At 35.8% G+C, this 18770-nt stretch overlaps 1 protein-coding gene and 1 long non-coding RNA gene across 3 annotated transcripts; both read left to right on the top strand.

Moving 5' to 3' along the window:
- Positions 1-49: 49 nt before the first annotated feature.
- Positions 50-8419, top strand: LOC109859188 (endothelin-converting enzyme 1-like). The gene is made up of 15 exons (XM_020437195.1): positions 50-79; positions 4811-4894; positions 5019-5230; positions 5460-5657; positions 5847-5963; positions 6040-6181; positions 6288-6466; positions 6551-6724; positions 6922-7022; positions 7139-7194; positions 7286-7334; positions 7414-7481; positions 7541-7677; positions 7830-7997; positions 8121-8419. The coding sequence occupies exons 3-15, from the start codon at positions 5090-5092 to the stop codon at positions 8295-8297; spliced, it is 1707 nt and encodes a 568-aa protein (XP_020292784.1). The 5' UTR covers positions 50-79; positions 4811-4894; positions 5019-5089; the 3' UTR covers positions 8298-8419.
- On the top strand, positions 2600-3705 carry LOC109859189. Of its 2 annotated transcripts, none has more exons than XR_002250685.1 (5): positions 2600-2656; positions 2804-2878; positions 3042-3218; positions 3347-3459; positions 3550-3705. It is a non-coding gene; the product is annotated as an uncharacterized LOC109859189 (long non-coding RNA). The 2 variants fall into 2 exon arrangements; XR_002250686.1 differs by having other exon boundaries at positions 2604-2660.
- Positions 8420-18770: the final 10351 nt, after the last annotated feature.

Here is an 18770-nt window from a genome sequence, read left to right as displayed (position 1 = left end):
ATTGAATCAGTCAAGTTCATATATTTCTACGTTCATACGTTTACCGAGATTACCGAACAAACGGAGAAGCAACTTCGAGGTACAGTTTGAGTATAACTTTAATGTTTACAGAGAAGTGTGTGTATGTACAAATACAAATATCTTTAAAAAGTGTGAAACTGTGCATATCAAATCGAGCTAAACTTATGTGTTTTGTTTACAAGTATTCGTTTACCATAGCAAACGGACGATAAGATTTCCATTTTATTTCTTGATTTACTTCTTATTTTGACTGACGTACATTTATTTTAATCTACTTTACACAACGTAAAATTTCAAAAATATATCAATCATCTAATAGAAACATGTAACTCATACAAGAAAAGAGACTGATTATACAAACACCAAAGTCATAGCAATAGTACGTACATACAAATATAAACATTATTATAAAAATAACAATATTTGCTCCACTTCTTGCTTTACTTTATAGTCATTTGATACTTTTTGAATTCTAAAGTACCTTTTGACTTATTGCATACTTTAACATACATTGTCGTGTATTCAATGTCTTGAAAGAAATTGCAGTAAAACTTCAGTAAATTCGTGTGCATGAGATCAAGTCTAGAACATTGAATACTTTTTTTTTCTCCATTAGCGACCGACTGTTGACAAGAGACACGAGATATATGTTTCTCTTATTCCATCTCTGATACATTTTCGATATATTTATTTAAAAGATTCAGTGTATTTTTATCCTGAGAAAAGCTATCAAAAGGTATGAAGAAAACAGTTAGACTTTTCGAGTAAAGATAAGCGCGCATTCTTCGAGTTGCACTCAAGAATATCAGGGAATTATCAATAATGGGAGAAACATTTGGATCGCCCTGAAAAAGGAGAAGTCGTAATCGTGTTGCTCTAAATTACTCCAGTAACGTTATATTTGTACGTATACTATGTTTATATACACGTAAAATATAATACAAAATATATTCAGTTAAAGATTTAATATTTCACATTGATAATGTGTATTTATTGTACTTGTGCAAGACAGTAATTAAAGTAGCAATAGCACTTATGCATTTGCAAATAAAAACGCATACGCAGATTTTGCAAGTGATACAAATATTTCGGTACAGATCGAAGCTAGAGTAATTTTACGAAAAGTACGTTTGTTTTTAGATAACTGATCTTGTGTTTTTTTTTCTCGCGAGACGACATGATTCAGCTTTACAAAAATGAAATACAGAAAAAAGAAATATACGTCACTATTATCATCATCTTTGTGTTATATTTGACTGAAGAAACTAACGGACCTGTCGGCATGAATATTCTCTTACTTGAGATGTAGAAAACATGATCAGTATAACAAATATCCATATGAGTATGTAAATAGGTTATATGCCGTGACCCATCACAAAAGTGTTTGCTAAAAAGTTTTGAATTTTTGTGATAGAAATCTCAATTTTTTTGAAATTTAAAAAAAATCTAATTTTTTAGTGAATTTTCAAAGATGTATAAACAGTCGAATGTTCTCAGGTAAACGGACACGTGACGACTAAAGGGAGCAACGTTAACTTTGCGGCACTTGCAGCTGCATATTACGCGTACAAGAATAAACAAGTGAGGCAGAACGATTATGAATGGCGATTGCAGAGACTGAGTGGAGTATAGCGATGATTAGATATTCTTTATAACGTATGCTCAAGTAATTATAAATTATTACGGATATACAACACAAGATGTGTAGAAGTGTCTTTCAACTAACGAAATGACATTACATGGAAGTTGACATTACAAGGTTGTTATGGTATTATTTTTTCATTTTTCAGATAATGTGCGAAAATGTCTCGCCTAAAATGATAGAGATGCGTAGAAAGATCATCTATGCTCCAAATAAAATTAGGATTCGCGGCAATCTTTCGAATTTCTTTGCTTTTTCCGCGGCTTACAAATGCCCTGTGAGAAAACCAATGAATCCCGAGAGAAAATGCACTTTTTGGGAGTAGATCGACGTACGTTTTTATACAACATGTTATAAGTAGATTTAATTTTAAGTGTGACATCCAATTATAAATATCTAATTCCATTTTTGTAAACGTTATATAGCTTTGCTTCTCTAATAAAAGACGCAGTGACAATATATTCTTGAATGTTCTTTGCATTATTGAAGCGTTCCACGAAATATTTCTTGCACACAATATAGTAGATATTTCTTGCAGTCTTTAATCTGGTAATCTTTGTAAAGAAGTATATAAGTATATTTTGCAAGTCGATAACAAAAACTAAGATCGTGCTGCGCAGAAGTGACATATTCAATAACTATCACGAATTATTAACAATAATTTCTGAGTGTACGTTATATATCTCTTAGTAGTTTTGCTTATAATTTTTCTTTTTTCTATTATTTTATTGTCGAAATTAATATAAGTAAATATGAGCGCGCCATACACTATAATACGTATTATATTTTATTACATATACGACGATTCACATAGTAAAGATCGAACTTACAGGAGTGGTTCTTTCAAGATCACGTGACGAACACAAACATGATTTGAGCTTGCTATGCGCTGTATATAAGGAGACGATGCATCGCGCTTTATCCTAACACACAAACAGGATCAGTCAGGCATAGCTCGCGCATTGATTTGGTAGCTGAAAAGCAATACGCTAAGTAGGTAAAAATATATGAACATTTTTATAAAAATATAATGCAGTTTTAAATTTTTATTGCAAAAAGTTCAATATATGAAAAAAGAAACAAACGACTGTTTGTTATTGTTCATAATAATTCTCTCGTTAAATTACATTTCACATTTAGATATGTGCATACCAAATGCATTCTTATTCTACGACTTTTAAATACTTGCTCCGTCGCTTCACTTGCCAGATACACGTAAGTTTACATACACGTATAAGTATTATATGTATTATACGTGCACTACTATTTTTATTAAATTTTTTTTTCTTGTTTTTACTTTTAGTAACAATTTGAACACTTCCAACTATAAAATATATTTAACTTAAGTATTTGATCTTACGCGACGGCATTTCTTTAGTGTCTTTCTTCGACATCACGAACACATGGTCAGAACGAACCAGTGACAAATTAATTTGTTTTGTGTTACAACCTCCTCACACCATGAAGACCCGTTTTTTAATGTAAGAAGAATAAATATTACCACTCTTACTACTGTATCTACTTTAACTCACACCATGAAGACTCGTTTTTTAATGTAAGAAGAATGAATATTACCACTCTTACTACTGTATCTACTTTAACAATTCTATAATCATGCACAAGTGTATTCATATTTGTAGTAATTATAATATTTTTCGTTTAGTATATGACGTATTTTTGCAGAGTGTTTCTGATAACTGTAATGTGCGCGTACATTACATTCGGCCGTGAAATAAATTACCATGGTATATTAATTCAATATGCTTTATGCGCAACTAAACACTGTTTAAACACAGGTATATGTTTGCAATATACATATGTATATGCTTTTACTTTTGTATCTTTTTCTATGTGGTTGACTATTAATAAATCTATTGTTTATTTAGCTTCAGAGATTAAAGCCAAACTAAACCGCACGGTTGATCCTTGCGACGATTTTTACAAATTTGCTTGTGGCGGATGGTTGCAAAAAACTAAATTGAATCAGTCAGATTCATACGTTTCTACGTTTACCGAGATTACCGAACAAACAGAAAAGCAACTTCGAGGTACAGTTTGAGTATAACTTTAATGTCTACATATAAGTGTATGTATGTACAAATACAAATATCTTTAAAAAGTGTGAAACTGTGCAACTTGAGCTAAACTTATGTGTTTTGTTTACAAGTATTCGTTTACCATAGCAAACGGACGATAAGATTTCCATTTTATTTCTTGATTTACTTCTTATTTTGACTGACGTACATTTATTTTAATTTACTTTACACAACGTAAAAAATATATAAATTATCTAATAGAAACATGTAACTCATACAAGAAAAGAGATTGATTATACAAACACCGAAGTCATAGCAATAATACATACAAATATAAATATTTATAAAAATAACAACATTTGTGCTCCACTTCTTGATTTACTTTATAAATGGTTATTTGATACTTTTTGAATTCTAAAGTCACTTTTGACTTATTGTATACTTTTAAATACATTGTCGTGTAGTCAATGTCTTGAAAGAAATTGCAGTAAAATTTCAGTAAGTTCGTGCGCATGAGATCAAGTCTAGAACATTGAATACTTTTTTTCTTCTCCATTAGCGACCGACTGTTGACAAGAGACACGAGATATATATTTCTCTTACTTCATCTCTGATACGTTTTCGACAATTTTATTTAAAAGATTCAGTATAGTTTTGTCTATCCTTATCCAGAGGAAAGCTATCGGAAAATATACAGAAAGCAGTTACACTTTTCGAGTAAAGATAAGCGCGCGTTCTTCGAGTTGCACTCAAGAACACCAGGGAATTATCAATACTAAAGGAAACATTTAGATAGCCCTGAAAAGGGAGAAGTTCAAACTGTGATGCTCTAAATTAATGCAGTTTTACCGTAGTCTACTAAAACAAGAAATCATAGACGTTTAATATCAAAATTTTTGTATTTTTATGAATTAAATAAAATACAAGTTGTAACGAAAAACGTATTTGTCATTTGGGTATGTTTTTGATAATAAATAATTTGATTGTGTTTGTATTTAGATTCATAAAGAAATATAGATAAAGTCAAATGAAATATATTTCAGAATACATATGTTTAGGTATATCACAATCAGTATTGATAAATAACAATCTGTCGTTTTCTTGCCTTTAGAGCTCTTAGAAGAATCACCTAAAGAAAGTGATACGAAATCTTTTAAAAAAGCGAAAAAAATATATGCGCAATGCGTGACAAAAGGTATGTATATCTAATGTCGTAAAAAGTACGAAAATTAACTAATACTCACGAAAACTTTTATACATAAATCAAAACAAATATCAAGTTACAAATAAAGCAAACGCATTTTTTTTTTAATTTTTAGATAACAATGATGCAAACGGAAATATTAATTTTACCGCCATTTTAAGTAAATACGCCGAATGGCCACTAGTTATGCCTTATCGCAATTGGGACGATGAACATTTGTGGTGGCAAATTGTTAGCAGTGCTTTACTTAAAAATGGGTTTCAAAACGGCCTATTTAATATAAAAGTGGTGCCGGATGTTCGAAATTCTACCGGTAACGTTATCTTTGTACGTATACTATGTTTATACACATAAAATATAATACAAAATATATTCAGTTAAAGATTTAATATTTCACATTGATACAGTGTATTTATTGTACTTGTGCAAGAAAGTAATTGAAGTAGCACTTATGCATTTGCAAATAAAAACGCATACGCAGATTTTGCAAATGATACAAATATTTCGGTACATATCAATGCTGGAATAATTTTACGAAAAGTACGTTTGTTTTTAGATATCTGATCCTGTGTTCTTTTTCTCGCGAGATGACATGATTCAGCTTTCCGTAAATGAAATACAGAAAAAAATGTACATCAATATTATCACCACCTTTGCGTTACATTTGATTGAAGAAACTAACGGAACTGTCGACATGGATACTCTTATTCGAGATATAGAAGACATGATAGAATTTGAAATAAAACTGGCTAATGTGAGTATGAAACATTATTATATTTTTTTCAAGCAATATGCAGTGTAAGCATTTATAAGTATTGCTTATTTCTAATTACTTTTTACCATGTTTTCTTTACGTAATATTTGTTTGTTTTGTAAACGATGACAGTTATAAAAACACAGTAACCGATTGTCAAGTGATCGTTTAATTGTTGTTATTTCACAGCTGACAATGAGTTACCAACCCTACGCAAACGTTAATCAAATTTCTCGTCCGCTAACAATTTATCAGTTGCAAGTGGAGTATCTTAAGGAAGTGGATCATCTTACACCAAAAGGAATGGTTTGTGTGATTTATTGTTCAGTATACATTTTATTACATAAAAGTGATTAAGATGATTGTGGAACTTTATTTACAGATTGATTGGCTTGACACTATTCAAAGCGTCTTTGCGTCAGAAGGAATTGTGATTGGATACTTTGAGAAGCTCGTCGTTCAAGCGTACGATTATATTCTTCAATTAGTACCGTTACTACAGCAAACACCATCTCGCACTATTGGTAAGAGAAATTTTCAGAACAATAAACTTTTAAGGAATAATATAGTTTAAAGAAAAAAATATACATAAATATATATTATCAACCAATATTATATTTGTGATTGCAGTTAATCATATGATATGGAATTCAATTCAGCGGTTTTATTTTCGTGACACTAAAAACTTGAAACCGAGCAATAACAAAATTGACAATCGGTGGAAAATGTGCATTACACAATCAAATTTGAAACATGCTATTTTGCATGAATATGTAAAAAAATACTTATCAAAGAATACTATACAGGACGTAAGATTCATGCAATTACACAAAATACACATTGTATATAACATGAATTGCACTTGTAGATATTATAAAACGAAATTATTTTAGATCACATCAATACTTACGAACGTTAAAAACGCAATTCGCGAACAAATAGAGAATTCCGCTTGGATGGACGAGCCAATAAGAGAAACGTATCTTGAGAGACTTACGTATATGAAACACGAATTTATTATGCCCGAGTGGTACAACGACGAAGCTATTGATAGATATTACGAAAACGTAGGTACACTTACTAAAATAAACTAAAAATACTTTTTAGGTAAAGTTCATTTTTAGTAATTTCTGATTTTTTGCAACAAAAAAAGAGAAGAAATGCACGAATATGTTACATTCTTATATTATTTATTTATTTTACTGTACGAGACTTATCAAAAGAAATAGGTTGCGAGAGAAAACAATTGTAATGTACATTTTAGGTTTCTATCAGCACGAACTATCTCGACACTGCCATACAGTTATATCAATTCGAAAGAAAGAAAATGATACGGTCGCTAAGGACACCTGACATTACTTTGGAGTAAGTCTTTACGCTTTTATTAAACATGGTTAGAAATATTAAACATAATGTAACACATAATAAAAATGATATATCTAAATTCAGAACTTCATATTACTTTTTTTTTCATTTACTAGATGGGATGTTGATCTGACAACAGATACTTACTATAATTCAGGTCCAGAAAAAACTGGTAAAGTTGTTAAATTATGAAGAATAAGTGATACAAAACATTGAAATTTTCAGTTTTATTATTACTTTATTTTGTTATCTTCTGCATGTAGTTGTCCCAGCCACCGTATTACAAACTCCTATATATGACAGCAATATTCCGTAAGTACTTTTTCTTTTAACATTTTCTGACAAAAAATTTTTTTTTAAAACGTTGTTTTAACATTACATTTTCTATTAGATTTCTGAACTACGGAACTCTAGGTTTTCTTAGTGGACATCGCATAAATTACGACTTAGTTGATAACCGTAAGTAACTTTCTAGTTTTTGTCGATGAGAAAAAAATATTGTACAATAATGATTACAGATGTAAAGTACAACAGCAATGGCAGAGTCGTATCATTAATAACAACACAAAAAAGTATCAACGAATTCAGAAAAATAATAAATTGTGCCGCTGACCAGTACAGCAAGTATCCATATCCGGGATTAGAAGATAAGTATGTAAGTAGGTTATATACGGTAACCCATCACAAAAGTGTTTGCTAAAAAGTTTTGAATTTTCGTGATAGAGATCTCATTTTTTTCGAAATTTCGAAGAAATTTAATTTTCTAGTAAATTCCTGAAATCTGTATAAATTGTCGAATGTTCTTAGGTACACGGACGCGTGACGGTTAAAGAGAGCATCATTGACTTTGCGTCACTTTCAGCTGCATATTACGCGTACAAGAACAAACAAGTGAGGCAGAACGATTATGAATGGCGAATGCAGGGACTGGAGGAGTATAGCGATGATCAGATATTCTTTATAACGTATGCTCAAGTAAGTAATTATAAATTATTACGGATATACAACACAAGATGTGTAAAAGTGTCTCTCAACTAACGGAATAACATTACATGGAAGTAGAAGGTTGTTATATGGTATTATTTTTTCATTTTTCAGATGATGTGCGAAAATGTCCCGTCGAAAATGATAGAGATGCATAGAAAGATCATCTATACTACAAATGAAATTAGGATTCGTGGCAGTCTTTCGAATTTTCCAGCTTTTTCCGCGGCTTACAAATGCCCTGTGGGAAAACCAATGAATCCCGAGAAAAAATGCACTTTTTGGGAATAGATCGACGTTCGTTTTTATACAACATAATATGTTGTAATATAATTAGATTCACTTTTAAGTCTGACATCCACGTTATGTATATCTATTTCTATTTTTAAACGTTATATAGCTTCGCTATTGTAATAAAGAACGCATTGACAACATATTTTCGAGGGTTTTCTGCATTACTAAAGTGTTTCACAAAATCATTTTATTTAGCGATTTTCGAGAAGCGAGATTTCTTGCAGATCTTAACCTGATTCTGCGTAGATAATTGCTCATACAAATCAATATACTGATAAATTATTTTTTAGAATCTTTCTGTATTGCCTCAAAAAAGTATAAAAAATGTTTTTTTTGTTTATTGTCTTGTATGTGACAAAAACATATATCGTCATATTACTTGTTCAAAGATACTATGTGTTGTTCAACTACGTTTCTCTTTAATTTTATAAATATTATAATTGTATAATTGTATAACATTTTTATTATTGTATAACTAATAAGTAATAGTATCGGATTACACACGAAATTTTAATTTTTGGAGGCCCGATTTAAGTTCAACCGATAAACTCGGTTGAAGGGAACCGGTCCGGAAAAATCCGGCTCCCTAGGCGAGCGGATTCAAACTCGGGACCTCCCTGTTCATAGCCCCGGCACTCAGGCCGCGAGACTACTGGGCCAGGTCTCGCTCTTGTAGGTAGGTTACTAACGAATACCAAAACCTTGCAACTGACTGTGACATACGTGTTCCAATTAATTGCTCAAATTATCATCAATTATTCACAACTAGACGATTGTTCGTCAATTGTGGTAGTTTAAATTTTTTTGCATATTTTCATATAAAATGGATTTATAATTTTGAAAGGTTTTCTCAAAGTATGTAGGCCTCAGCAAATATAACGAGTGTTTCCGCATTTCCGAGCGTATTCGAAAAATTATACAATTCTATAAAATTCTCCTTGCGCATCACGATGCACTGATTAAGGTGCGTTTACTCGCAACATAACGGATTACGTCGTGTGTTCGAGTCGAATCCTCGCGCGAGATAATAACTCGCAGTTCAAGCAGAAATCGATACGCATTTTCTCGCGAGAGCTTATCGACCGCGTAAGCGTGAGATTTCTCCGTCAATCGGATTATATATATATATATATATCTTATTTAAGTAGATTAATATATGTGACACTGTGTTCGATGATCGCACTCTTTATGGATGAATTCTTTATCGAACGAAACCGCGATTTGGAAAGCAGGTCGTGCATGAAAGTATAATTAGCTCATCGCGCTCTCGCGAGCGTTTAATCGTTCCGGCGACTATTAATTTCAACGATTAAGGTCTGGCTTCGAGACGTCGCCGTGCACAAGATATTTCTCATCGACCGTGTAATCGCCAAGTTAGCGAAATGATTGAAGTCCCCAATTAAGAGCGATATGTACATGTGTTCGCACTCAGAGAAACATACATATATGTATGCGTATGTGGATTTGGACTTACATTAGTCTTCTCACAGTGGAGAACATAGATAGATAGTTGACATACATTGTCGATGGAAATTGTGTGTTTTATCTATGTTATGTCTATTATTTGTCTATATTACTTTTTGTGGGTTTTTTTTATAAGAAATTGCGGTATTACAAATTGAAGATTACACATCGATGACTTGTCATCTATTTTGAAATTTCGAAAATTTATTGTTGTCAGATTTACACCATATAAATTGTTCATCGATTGTTCTCGCAAAAAAAAATACACATTTCTTATTGCAGCAAAATCTTCAATCAAACTAACGTTTCTTTTTTACTTCTTTGCTTTTTACGTCTCAAAATTATGAAAAATAATTTATTTGGATAACAATTGAATTTAAAATCTGTGCAATGCGAAAATTTTGGAAAATTTCTTACAAAAAAGAAAGTGATAAAATAAATGAAAAAGTATCGTAATTGCAATAAAGTAACGACGAGAATAATTAGTGTCAAGCATAGCTCTTTTAATTAATGAGAAACAAAATTACTAATTTTCGTAATTGTGTTAGTGGAATGATTCGTAAGATTGTCATGCTCGAATACTTACGGGTCTTGATAATTATCGAGGTGGTATGCTGACCTGAAATATGCAAATGAAACGCGTTAGAGCTTGCTACGAATTAGTTCCGTCCTGTTAATATTCTATTCTTGTAGTGCTTAAAATAAATGTTTGTATCCTCTAATCTCGCCCGTTATACTTCATTATTGCACCTCTTGTAAAACTACAAAATTATAATTAAATAGTTATTTAAAGTTAATAACGTAAGAAGTACTTACTAGCACACATGCATAATGCGCATAACTAATAAAATACATTAACTAATATAAGACATTTGCAATACGAAAAAAGAAAAGAAAGAGAGAGAGAGAGAGAGAGAGAGAGAGAGAGAGAGAGAGAGAGAGAGAGAGAGAGATAATTTAATATTTTACTTGTCCTTCTTAGAGAATACATAACATCCAAGTATATATTACAAATGAAGGTACGAGAGATGCGGTCACGTAAAAAATTTGCCGGTTGAGCGAAATGGCGCTCTCTTTGCCGACGGCTGTTCAAAGTGCCGAAGCGTAAGGCTCTCGAAGGAAACCTGATCACGCAAAATTTCTTCTTCGAGTGCAACGACCACTTTCTATGGGCAAAATCTTTCGCAAGCGATTTATAGATTTATGCAAAGTACCGGGAAAAGACGAAATTATGCTGATGCGTTGCATCGGGGTCAAATAGACCAGTTGCCATTACGAAACTTACGGCCAGTTGAAGAGGAAAAAAAAACAAAAAAACAAATAGAGTGTCGAAAGTTCAGTCGAAAGTTTCTTGAAAATCGTCAGGTAATACACATGGCATTTCGAAACTGTGTGTGGGATGTATATCAGGTAAATATATCACACCACTTAACTGCTCGCGTTACATCATTGTGGATCTCTGGGGGGATATGCTACATATAATTAATAACACAACTCGCTGTCGTGCTCGCGAAAGACCCCGAGATCTTTCAACATATAACGCGCGTGCACAGTTTGCATAATTATAGTTATAATAACGTAGTTATAGTTATATTGCATATGGCGTTGTTGCGGAAATCGACGCGTATGATTACCGTGTCGTTTCTGATTATCGTACCTACGATTAACCGCGCGTTCAATTTTTAGGAGATGCGATTTCACGCTCAGTAATCATTTGAAGTCACTTTTATTCGCTTATCGAAGTTAGTGATTTTATAAAATTTTTTTTTGTGCCAAAACAATGCGCGTACGTACATTTAAAATTTAAGATCTCTCTCTCTTTAAAACTAGAAACAAAAATGCAACGCGAAGAAGAATGCAACGGCACGTTGCCAGAAGTTGTTATCCAGAGAGAACATCACGTATTTCATCCACGTAAGATCTAAAACGAGCGATACACAAAGTTAACGCGTTCAGCGAGGCCTGGCTTTGTCCATCACCGGCTGTAAAGGCCGATGAACTTGAGCATCAAGACCTTTCTCCCGTAAGTCAAGGTACCTCTGCCCTACTTAAGGCACGTTTCCGTGAGACCGGATCGCACCCTCTTTTTCTCGCAGCCGATATCCACTACGCGGTCGTCCTCGATTCACGGTAGAATTACCGGGTAAACGACGTTTCTTACTCAAGAGAGAAGAACCGTACTGTTGACAATCGTTGCGGAATTTGTTTTTACACGCGTACATTCGTCGCACATAAGAATATTTTCTGCGAATTTCAATTTCAAGATTTGAATAACGTAAATGTGAAGAGAAATGCTTGTCGACAATCGTTTATTCGTTGCGCGTGTAATAGAGAAAGAACCGGATCTTCGCGCTTAACGAAGAGAGAAGTTCGCGATCCCGTCGGCGAAGTTCATTGAAGTCGTAAAAAAAAGTTGAATTTTCGACGATATTTCAACGTTGTGATCCCCCAGCGATCGTACTAGGCATCGACGCGAAGCATCCGTTCCGGAAGTGGCAAACATCAACATATATATTTGCGGTGCCAATGCCGCGAAATCGCTCGGGACTTTCGCTACGGAACGAGAAGCACCCGGTATGTGAGAGAGAACCACCGCGCGGTGATCGACGTGCTTTAGTCGCGGACCGAATCGCAATTGGTGATTTCTTCGAGGAGAATTATTTTCTTTTGCAGATACGCTTTAGCGTATATGAACAAAAAAGGTTTAAATCCGCGTGGGAAACGCAAAGGAAAGCCGCGAGGATCATTAAGCTCGCACCGATAATAAACAAATGTGAACAATATTACAACAGCGCGTAATTGTTTCGGGAAAAACAAATAATGCTGATCACAAAGTTAGCAAAGAAAGAATTTGCTAATGTAGTAATCTTTCTGTTGTTCTAGCAAACCTTTTTCTTTCGTGTGCGATCGCACGCAGTCGAGACGTAACAAAGACGCGAGTTTTATCCGCTCGAGAATCTACCCGTGAACCCCGCGAGTTCCAATTAAACAAATCTCTCGACTCGTCAGATCGTGCCGCGGTTTTCATCGCGAAAAAGAGCTCGTCTGTTTAAGAAAGCGAAGATCATTGTACTTTACGAGCGTATCTAACGCGCGCGACTGTTAATTAATTAGAACCGGAGGAATGTGCAAGTTACGTAATTACTCGACGAACGTCGAACAATATTTCTGATTTATAGCGGAAGTGGCGAATACATTATCGCGAAGCAACTTCCTTCTTCGTCTTAATCTCTGGTTCCAATTGTTTCAATATTTTCCATCAATTTTTATATTAGAATATATATATTTTATTACATTACAATAAGAGTAGAAAAAAAACACGTGAAAATAACGTGACTGTAATTTATATTATATATACATTAAATAATACATATTATACATATAATTTATTATATATTTATAATATTATACTTTATATTGTATTATATGTATTATATACATACTATAGTAATGTCACTGACCGCGGCCGCGCGGCCTTGGCGGGGTCACTGACCTCGGCCGCGCGGCCTTGGCGGGGTCATTGACCTCGGCCGCGCGGCCTTGGCGGGGTCACTGACCTCGGCCGCGCGAGCTTGGTGGGGGAAAGGGTCACTGACCCGGCCGCGCGGCCTTGGTGGGGGGGAGGGTCACTGACCTCGGCCGCGCGGCCTTGACGGGGCACTGACCTCCGCCGCGCGGCCTTGGTGGGGGGGAGGGTCACTGACCTCGGTCGCGCGACTGCGGTGGANGCACTGACCTCCGCCGCGCGGCCTTGGTGGGGGGGAGGGTCACTGACCTCGGTCGCGCGACTGCGGTGGAGTCACTGACCTCGGCCGCGCGACCGCGGCGGTGTTACTGACTTCGGTCACGTGATTACAGTATATATATATATATATATATGTGTGTGTGTATTATATATAGATATAGAATATTACATATAATATATATAATATTCTCTTTTTTATCCTTTTTCCTGTTACGTCACTTTAGTCACGTGTTGTTTTTCCACTTCTCTTTCTCACTATTTTTTTAGTTTGATTTTCATGCGTTATTTCTGACATTTCTTATATGTGTATTATATATGGTTTATAAGACGTATATACTATCTGTCATCGCGGTGACAGGTTGTGTTTACTGACAACACGTTAAATAAAAATAACAATAGCGTGCGCGTAGCGCGCGCCTGTGTTGTGCTAGTATCTATTAAAATTTATCTTAGTTTTATTACATGTCAATAGATATTACACGATTGATGTTTAGGAAAGAAATCCTTGTCTGTTTTTTAAAACAAAACCATTGTCTCAACGACGCATGCGAAACGAAGAAAAAACAAAGCCGATATAACTATATGCACGTCAATGTCAGTGTAATTGCGGGTCATGCAGATTACATTCTAAGCAGACGAAAAAAACTCAGTCTCCGCTTATTGATCGCGTACATGACGTTCGATTACTCAATTTGCTTATACAACGCTTCGGCCGCGGTACGTGTGCGTACCGTTAGTCGATCGAGATAAAAGAAATGGAAAAATATCTAACAACGTGCCGACCTTCAAACGGGTCTCGGGAGTTGAAGGCAGAGTTGAAAGGTTTCGCGTGAAAGTCAAGGCCAGCCGGCTGCAAAGCGTTGCGCGTTTTCATCGAACGAGTTTGATTATTATTGTAATTTTATATTTGCGCGTTCGGTGAAAGCGATCCGTTCGACGAAAATTGGATCTTCGTGTTCTTCTCTCACCTGTGCATCTCGGGTAAATGTTAACACGGTTAAAAGTTCCAACGAGCGATCGCACGATGGTTCCGCGCTCGATTGAACGCATCAAAAGAAATCGCGTGCGATCGTTCGTGATAATAACGCCGTGGATTGTGCGCTCGCTCGTAATTAGATAGCAAATTAATAATTTTGTAATTGCGCTTCGTGCAACGAGTTTTTGTATTTTCTCTCGAACGTGCAGAAATCGTGCAAACAAAAAACGATACGAGTTTAGACGAGTGGAATCACGTACAAGGGGTTTTATATCTACTGTATATTAATCTTAAAAAATATCTTTTTCACAAATTACACAAAATTATAAGATTTTATTTTTTTTTTTAAAGGAACAGTTATCCTGTACACACGAAAAAAACAACACAATTAATTATAAATGTTCATAATAACTATATATACAGATCTATATATATATAAGCACCTGAAATACATAATATTGCCTGTTTTCACCTTTGAGCGCTTGTAGGCCAAAAATGACTTATAGGAGTAAGTTGTGGCAATGATATCTTTTGATCAGCATTGCATCAAATATTATTTTTCTAAATTTCAGTCACTTTGAGTGAAATCCAATTTTCATAAGAAAAGTGCGAGGTCTTTTGTATAGTATACAGTTTGTAGTTATTTTGTGTCAAGTTTCAAAACAGTTTACTACAAAAAGTTATATCGGAGGTGTTGCCGGCGCGAATAACGCGAACCACTATCGTGCGTCGTGATTCTCTCTTTCTCTCTTCAACTTACACTTCTTGTCTTTCTTTCTTTTTCGTCTTAAAACGCGCTCGTATATGTATGTCATCCGACAGCAGGTATACGAACTTGCACACAATTTGGTAGCACGATGACGACGACGACTACATTTCTGAATCGTAAATTTTTCACTTCGAAACGTTATCGTCGTATATCTCGAAAAATCAGAAACAAACAACAAAAACGCGAGAATACTTTTTTTTTAAGTTTTTCAACGTGAATCGAACGAGACTAAAAATAAGTCGATCGGTTCGGTCGTTATTAAAAAATGGCTGATTAAAAATCTTCCCTCCATTGAAATACCTGATTTTCGCGTATAAGAGGCACAGTTGCTCGCGCAGTTCGAACGCCTCACTACGTTGCGCGTGAAAAATAAATAGTGATTTTTTTACCGACACAATTTTAACACGTACGTATACGGATAGTCTGTTGGCAAGTATGTCGGCAAGTACGCGAGCGCGTACTGGCTCTAAATTTCAACTGTCAAACGCGGAACGTGAGAAACTTTATCACGGATGTCAAGTCTGTGATTCCGCCGCTGATAACCCAGGATTTACTCGGCAGTAAATGCACCGCGACGAGAGATCCCACGGACAGTACTTTGCGACAGTATGTAATAACCGACTGTCGCATATCGGCATAATTGCGAGAATCCTAATAAGAAATGTGGCTTAGAGACACTTCACCGAAATTTATACCGGGCCATTACGAGAACCGGTTGTGTCACTCCAAGTCGTGTGCACAAATTGCATAATGTGTAATATCTTGCAATGGGCTCTGCACGAGCAACCGCTCTGCATCCCGGCGACATCGTCAAACTCTGTTTTCCTCGTTGCGTTATAACGCTATTGAAACACCACTAGTGTGTATTAAAAACGTGTTCAAACTCTGCGACAAATTAATGTGAGCGCGTAAAGGACCCATGCGAGCTAAATGTTGCAAAATCTTTTTGTAAAAATTGCGTCTCTTTAAGCGTCAAGATGAAAGAGATGTCACAAGAACTCCCCTTTCGACACCTTCCGAAGCGAGCGAACGAAGACTTCGTTTCTATTTCCGGCGGACAACGCGCGACAAAATTTCTCTGGAAAAGAAACAAGTTTCTAGCGAGATAGTCCTTCGAACATCGCGTGTGTACATACTCTTTAGATTATCATAAATAAACCAAAGAGAACGAGCGTTGTATATATAATGGGATGAACGACCTCGCGACGAAAAGGAACCTCTCTCGAAACTGTTCGCTGTTGTAATCCGTTCGTCGACACTCGGATTTGTGTTAAGTTACGTCAAATATTGAGAAAAAAAGGGGCACGAGCCGGGCTTCTTCGAATTAAATCGCACGTTGATCGAAGAAATCAGAGATTTCGTTCGGTCTCTACGTACGCGATTCGGTTGCCGCTCTTCACCGTTCGTTATGCCGATAAGTTTTTTTTTTTTTTTTTTTTTTAATAGGCACCAGCCGTCAATTAAACGCAGGTTTCTGACATCGTCATCATCATTCGGAGGTACTTTTTGCTCGAAAATTACTCGAAACGCTTCGCCGCATTTCTGACTCGATTTATGCGACGAAAAAGAGTTCCTACCTTTTTTTTTTTTTTTTTACCGACGAGTTCGGTCGTGCGCGCGACGCGTTTCCGCGCGTGACTTCTCTGAACGCGTTCTCGGATCGTCAAACAAATTCTTCATCTCGACCAAGCCGAGCTTCGTGCCGCTAATTTCTAATGTTCGTGACCACGGAGGGCTTCTTCTCGCGGCAGCCAACTTGCAGGGAGGTCGTCGTACTTCCGGCAAACCAGTCCGCACCTTCCGCTATGAGAACCACTGGATTCGTCGGAGATCATGATTATTATACAAGAGCACGCGGGTTCGTACGTCTCTCACGGTTCCATTCGCAAAATAAAAAAGCCAGTCGCCCGATACGGCTCACGTGCGTTCAGTTAATTAAGTTCGTTGCACACGACGCGCGTCTCTCGAACGACGAAGGTTTTTTCACGACGCGTTAATCCGCGAGGATTGCGCCTCTCAAGTACGTTTTACTTTCCTTCCTGTCTTCGATCGCGATCAATTTTTTTTTTTTTTTTTTAACTCCGTACACATATTTTTATTTAAAACACGATTTTGAACACGATTTTAATGCATCTCGCGCGCGCGTTCTCTTCTCGCTCGCGAAAGTACGTCTCATGCCAGTTGCAGTATAATATATCATTGTAAACACACACACACACACATTACGACCGTCCGGAGCAGAAAATCACGACAAGATTGTTTTATCCCTTTTCTTTTTCTTCTCTCAGTGCAAAAATACCGTCATATTCCGATTCTCCGCGGATCACAAGGTACAAAGGTGTCTCGCTGTATCTTTGTACGCGCGCGCAAATTGCGCCAGACGGTAATTAACCGCATGTAAATTTATGTTAAGCTTTGCTTCGAGCTGAATACATTAGCGCTAAAAAACGTACAAAGATGCTCAGCAATTTTCTATTGAAATTAACAGAATAATGCCGCGGCTAAAAAACCAAGAAGAAAAGAGAGGAGGAGAGGGGGAGGGAAGGGATGGAATTCCCGGCTGGGGGATAATAATTATTCCGGTACGATTGTGTTAAATAATTAGTAAGGCCTTAATCTCGGCCTGGCGTGACAGGATGCGCCGCGGGTTTCAGGACACGACAATTAAATTCGTAACACAAACCTTCTCGATCTTTTTTCTTGCGCTTTTTTTTTTAATTCTTTTATTTTTCGCGGAAGCGCCGTGCGCGATCGACCAGGCCACAACCGGATCTGTGAAAATTGCAAGAGACGAGCAGAACAAACAAAAGTTACTGTTCGAAACAAATAAAACAAACTGTAAAACAAAATTTGTTTTGGAAATAAAAATGCAGAATAAATCAACTCGTACTTTTGATGCGACGAATTAATTAATTTCTCTCGACGGTTTATTACCTTCGCGAGTTTGAAAAAAAAAAAAACAATCGCAACATTGCGTCTAACAATATCTAGAGACCGATCATAGGTCACATGATTATTTGATGAGGCGCCAAGCCATAACACACTTGATTGAATTGTATACGCAACGGTATACAATTGACTCTGAGTAATAACATGTCGTATGTACACGTACACGTCGGCCTTGCATTGTTGCATCGGTTGAGCAGCGAAGTACAGAAACAATATTCGCATTGTTTCGAAAATTTCTCGCGCGGTCCCGTTCGTTATTGACGCGCTATATATAATTAAATTGCTCGAACATGAGACATTTCTTTTCAACTTTCTTTCTTGAATATGTATACATTCATATAAAACAAAAAATCCGCATTTTTCTCTTTTATTTTATACATATATTTCAAACAAGATTATCTTCCGTCAAAATGTGCGACTCTTGTCTACACCCGATTTCCAATTTGTATGCAAAAAACGTCAGACGATATCTAAGCGACAATATCTAATCTTATCTCTTCCTAGAAAGTCGACGAAATAACGTGTGCAAATATATTTTTTTCGAATGATTGTACTTTCAAATCGAGT

This window comes from Pseudomyrmex gracilis, unplaced genomic scaffold (genome assembly GCF_002006095.1).
Source record: "Pseudomyrmex gracilis isolate BER0280 unplaced genomic scaffold, ASM200609v1 scaffold_246, whole genome shotgun sequence".
NCBI lineage: Eukaryota > Metazoa > Arthropoda > Insecta > Hymenoptera > Formicidae > Pseudomyrmex > Pseudomyrmex gracilis.
Note: the sequence above shows the minus strand (reverse complement) of the source record. Positions and strands in the feature narration are given on the sequence as shown.

Bases quoted from the DNA above. Each gene is read 5' to 3' on its own strand.
- LOC109859188 (XM_020437195.1), top strand. From the start codon at position 5,090: ATGCCTTATCGCAATTGGGACGATGAACATTTGTGGTGGCAAATTGTT. The intron at 7,678-7,829 runs GTAAGTAGGTTA...GAATGTTCTTAG, and splicing joins CGGGATTAGAAGATAAGTAT to GTACACGGACGCGTGACGGT. The intron at 7,998-8,120 runs GTAAGTAATTAT...TTCATTTTTCAG, and splicing joins TCTTTATAACGTATGCTCAA to ATGATGTGCGAAAATGTCCC.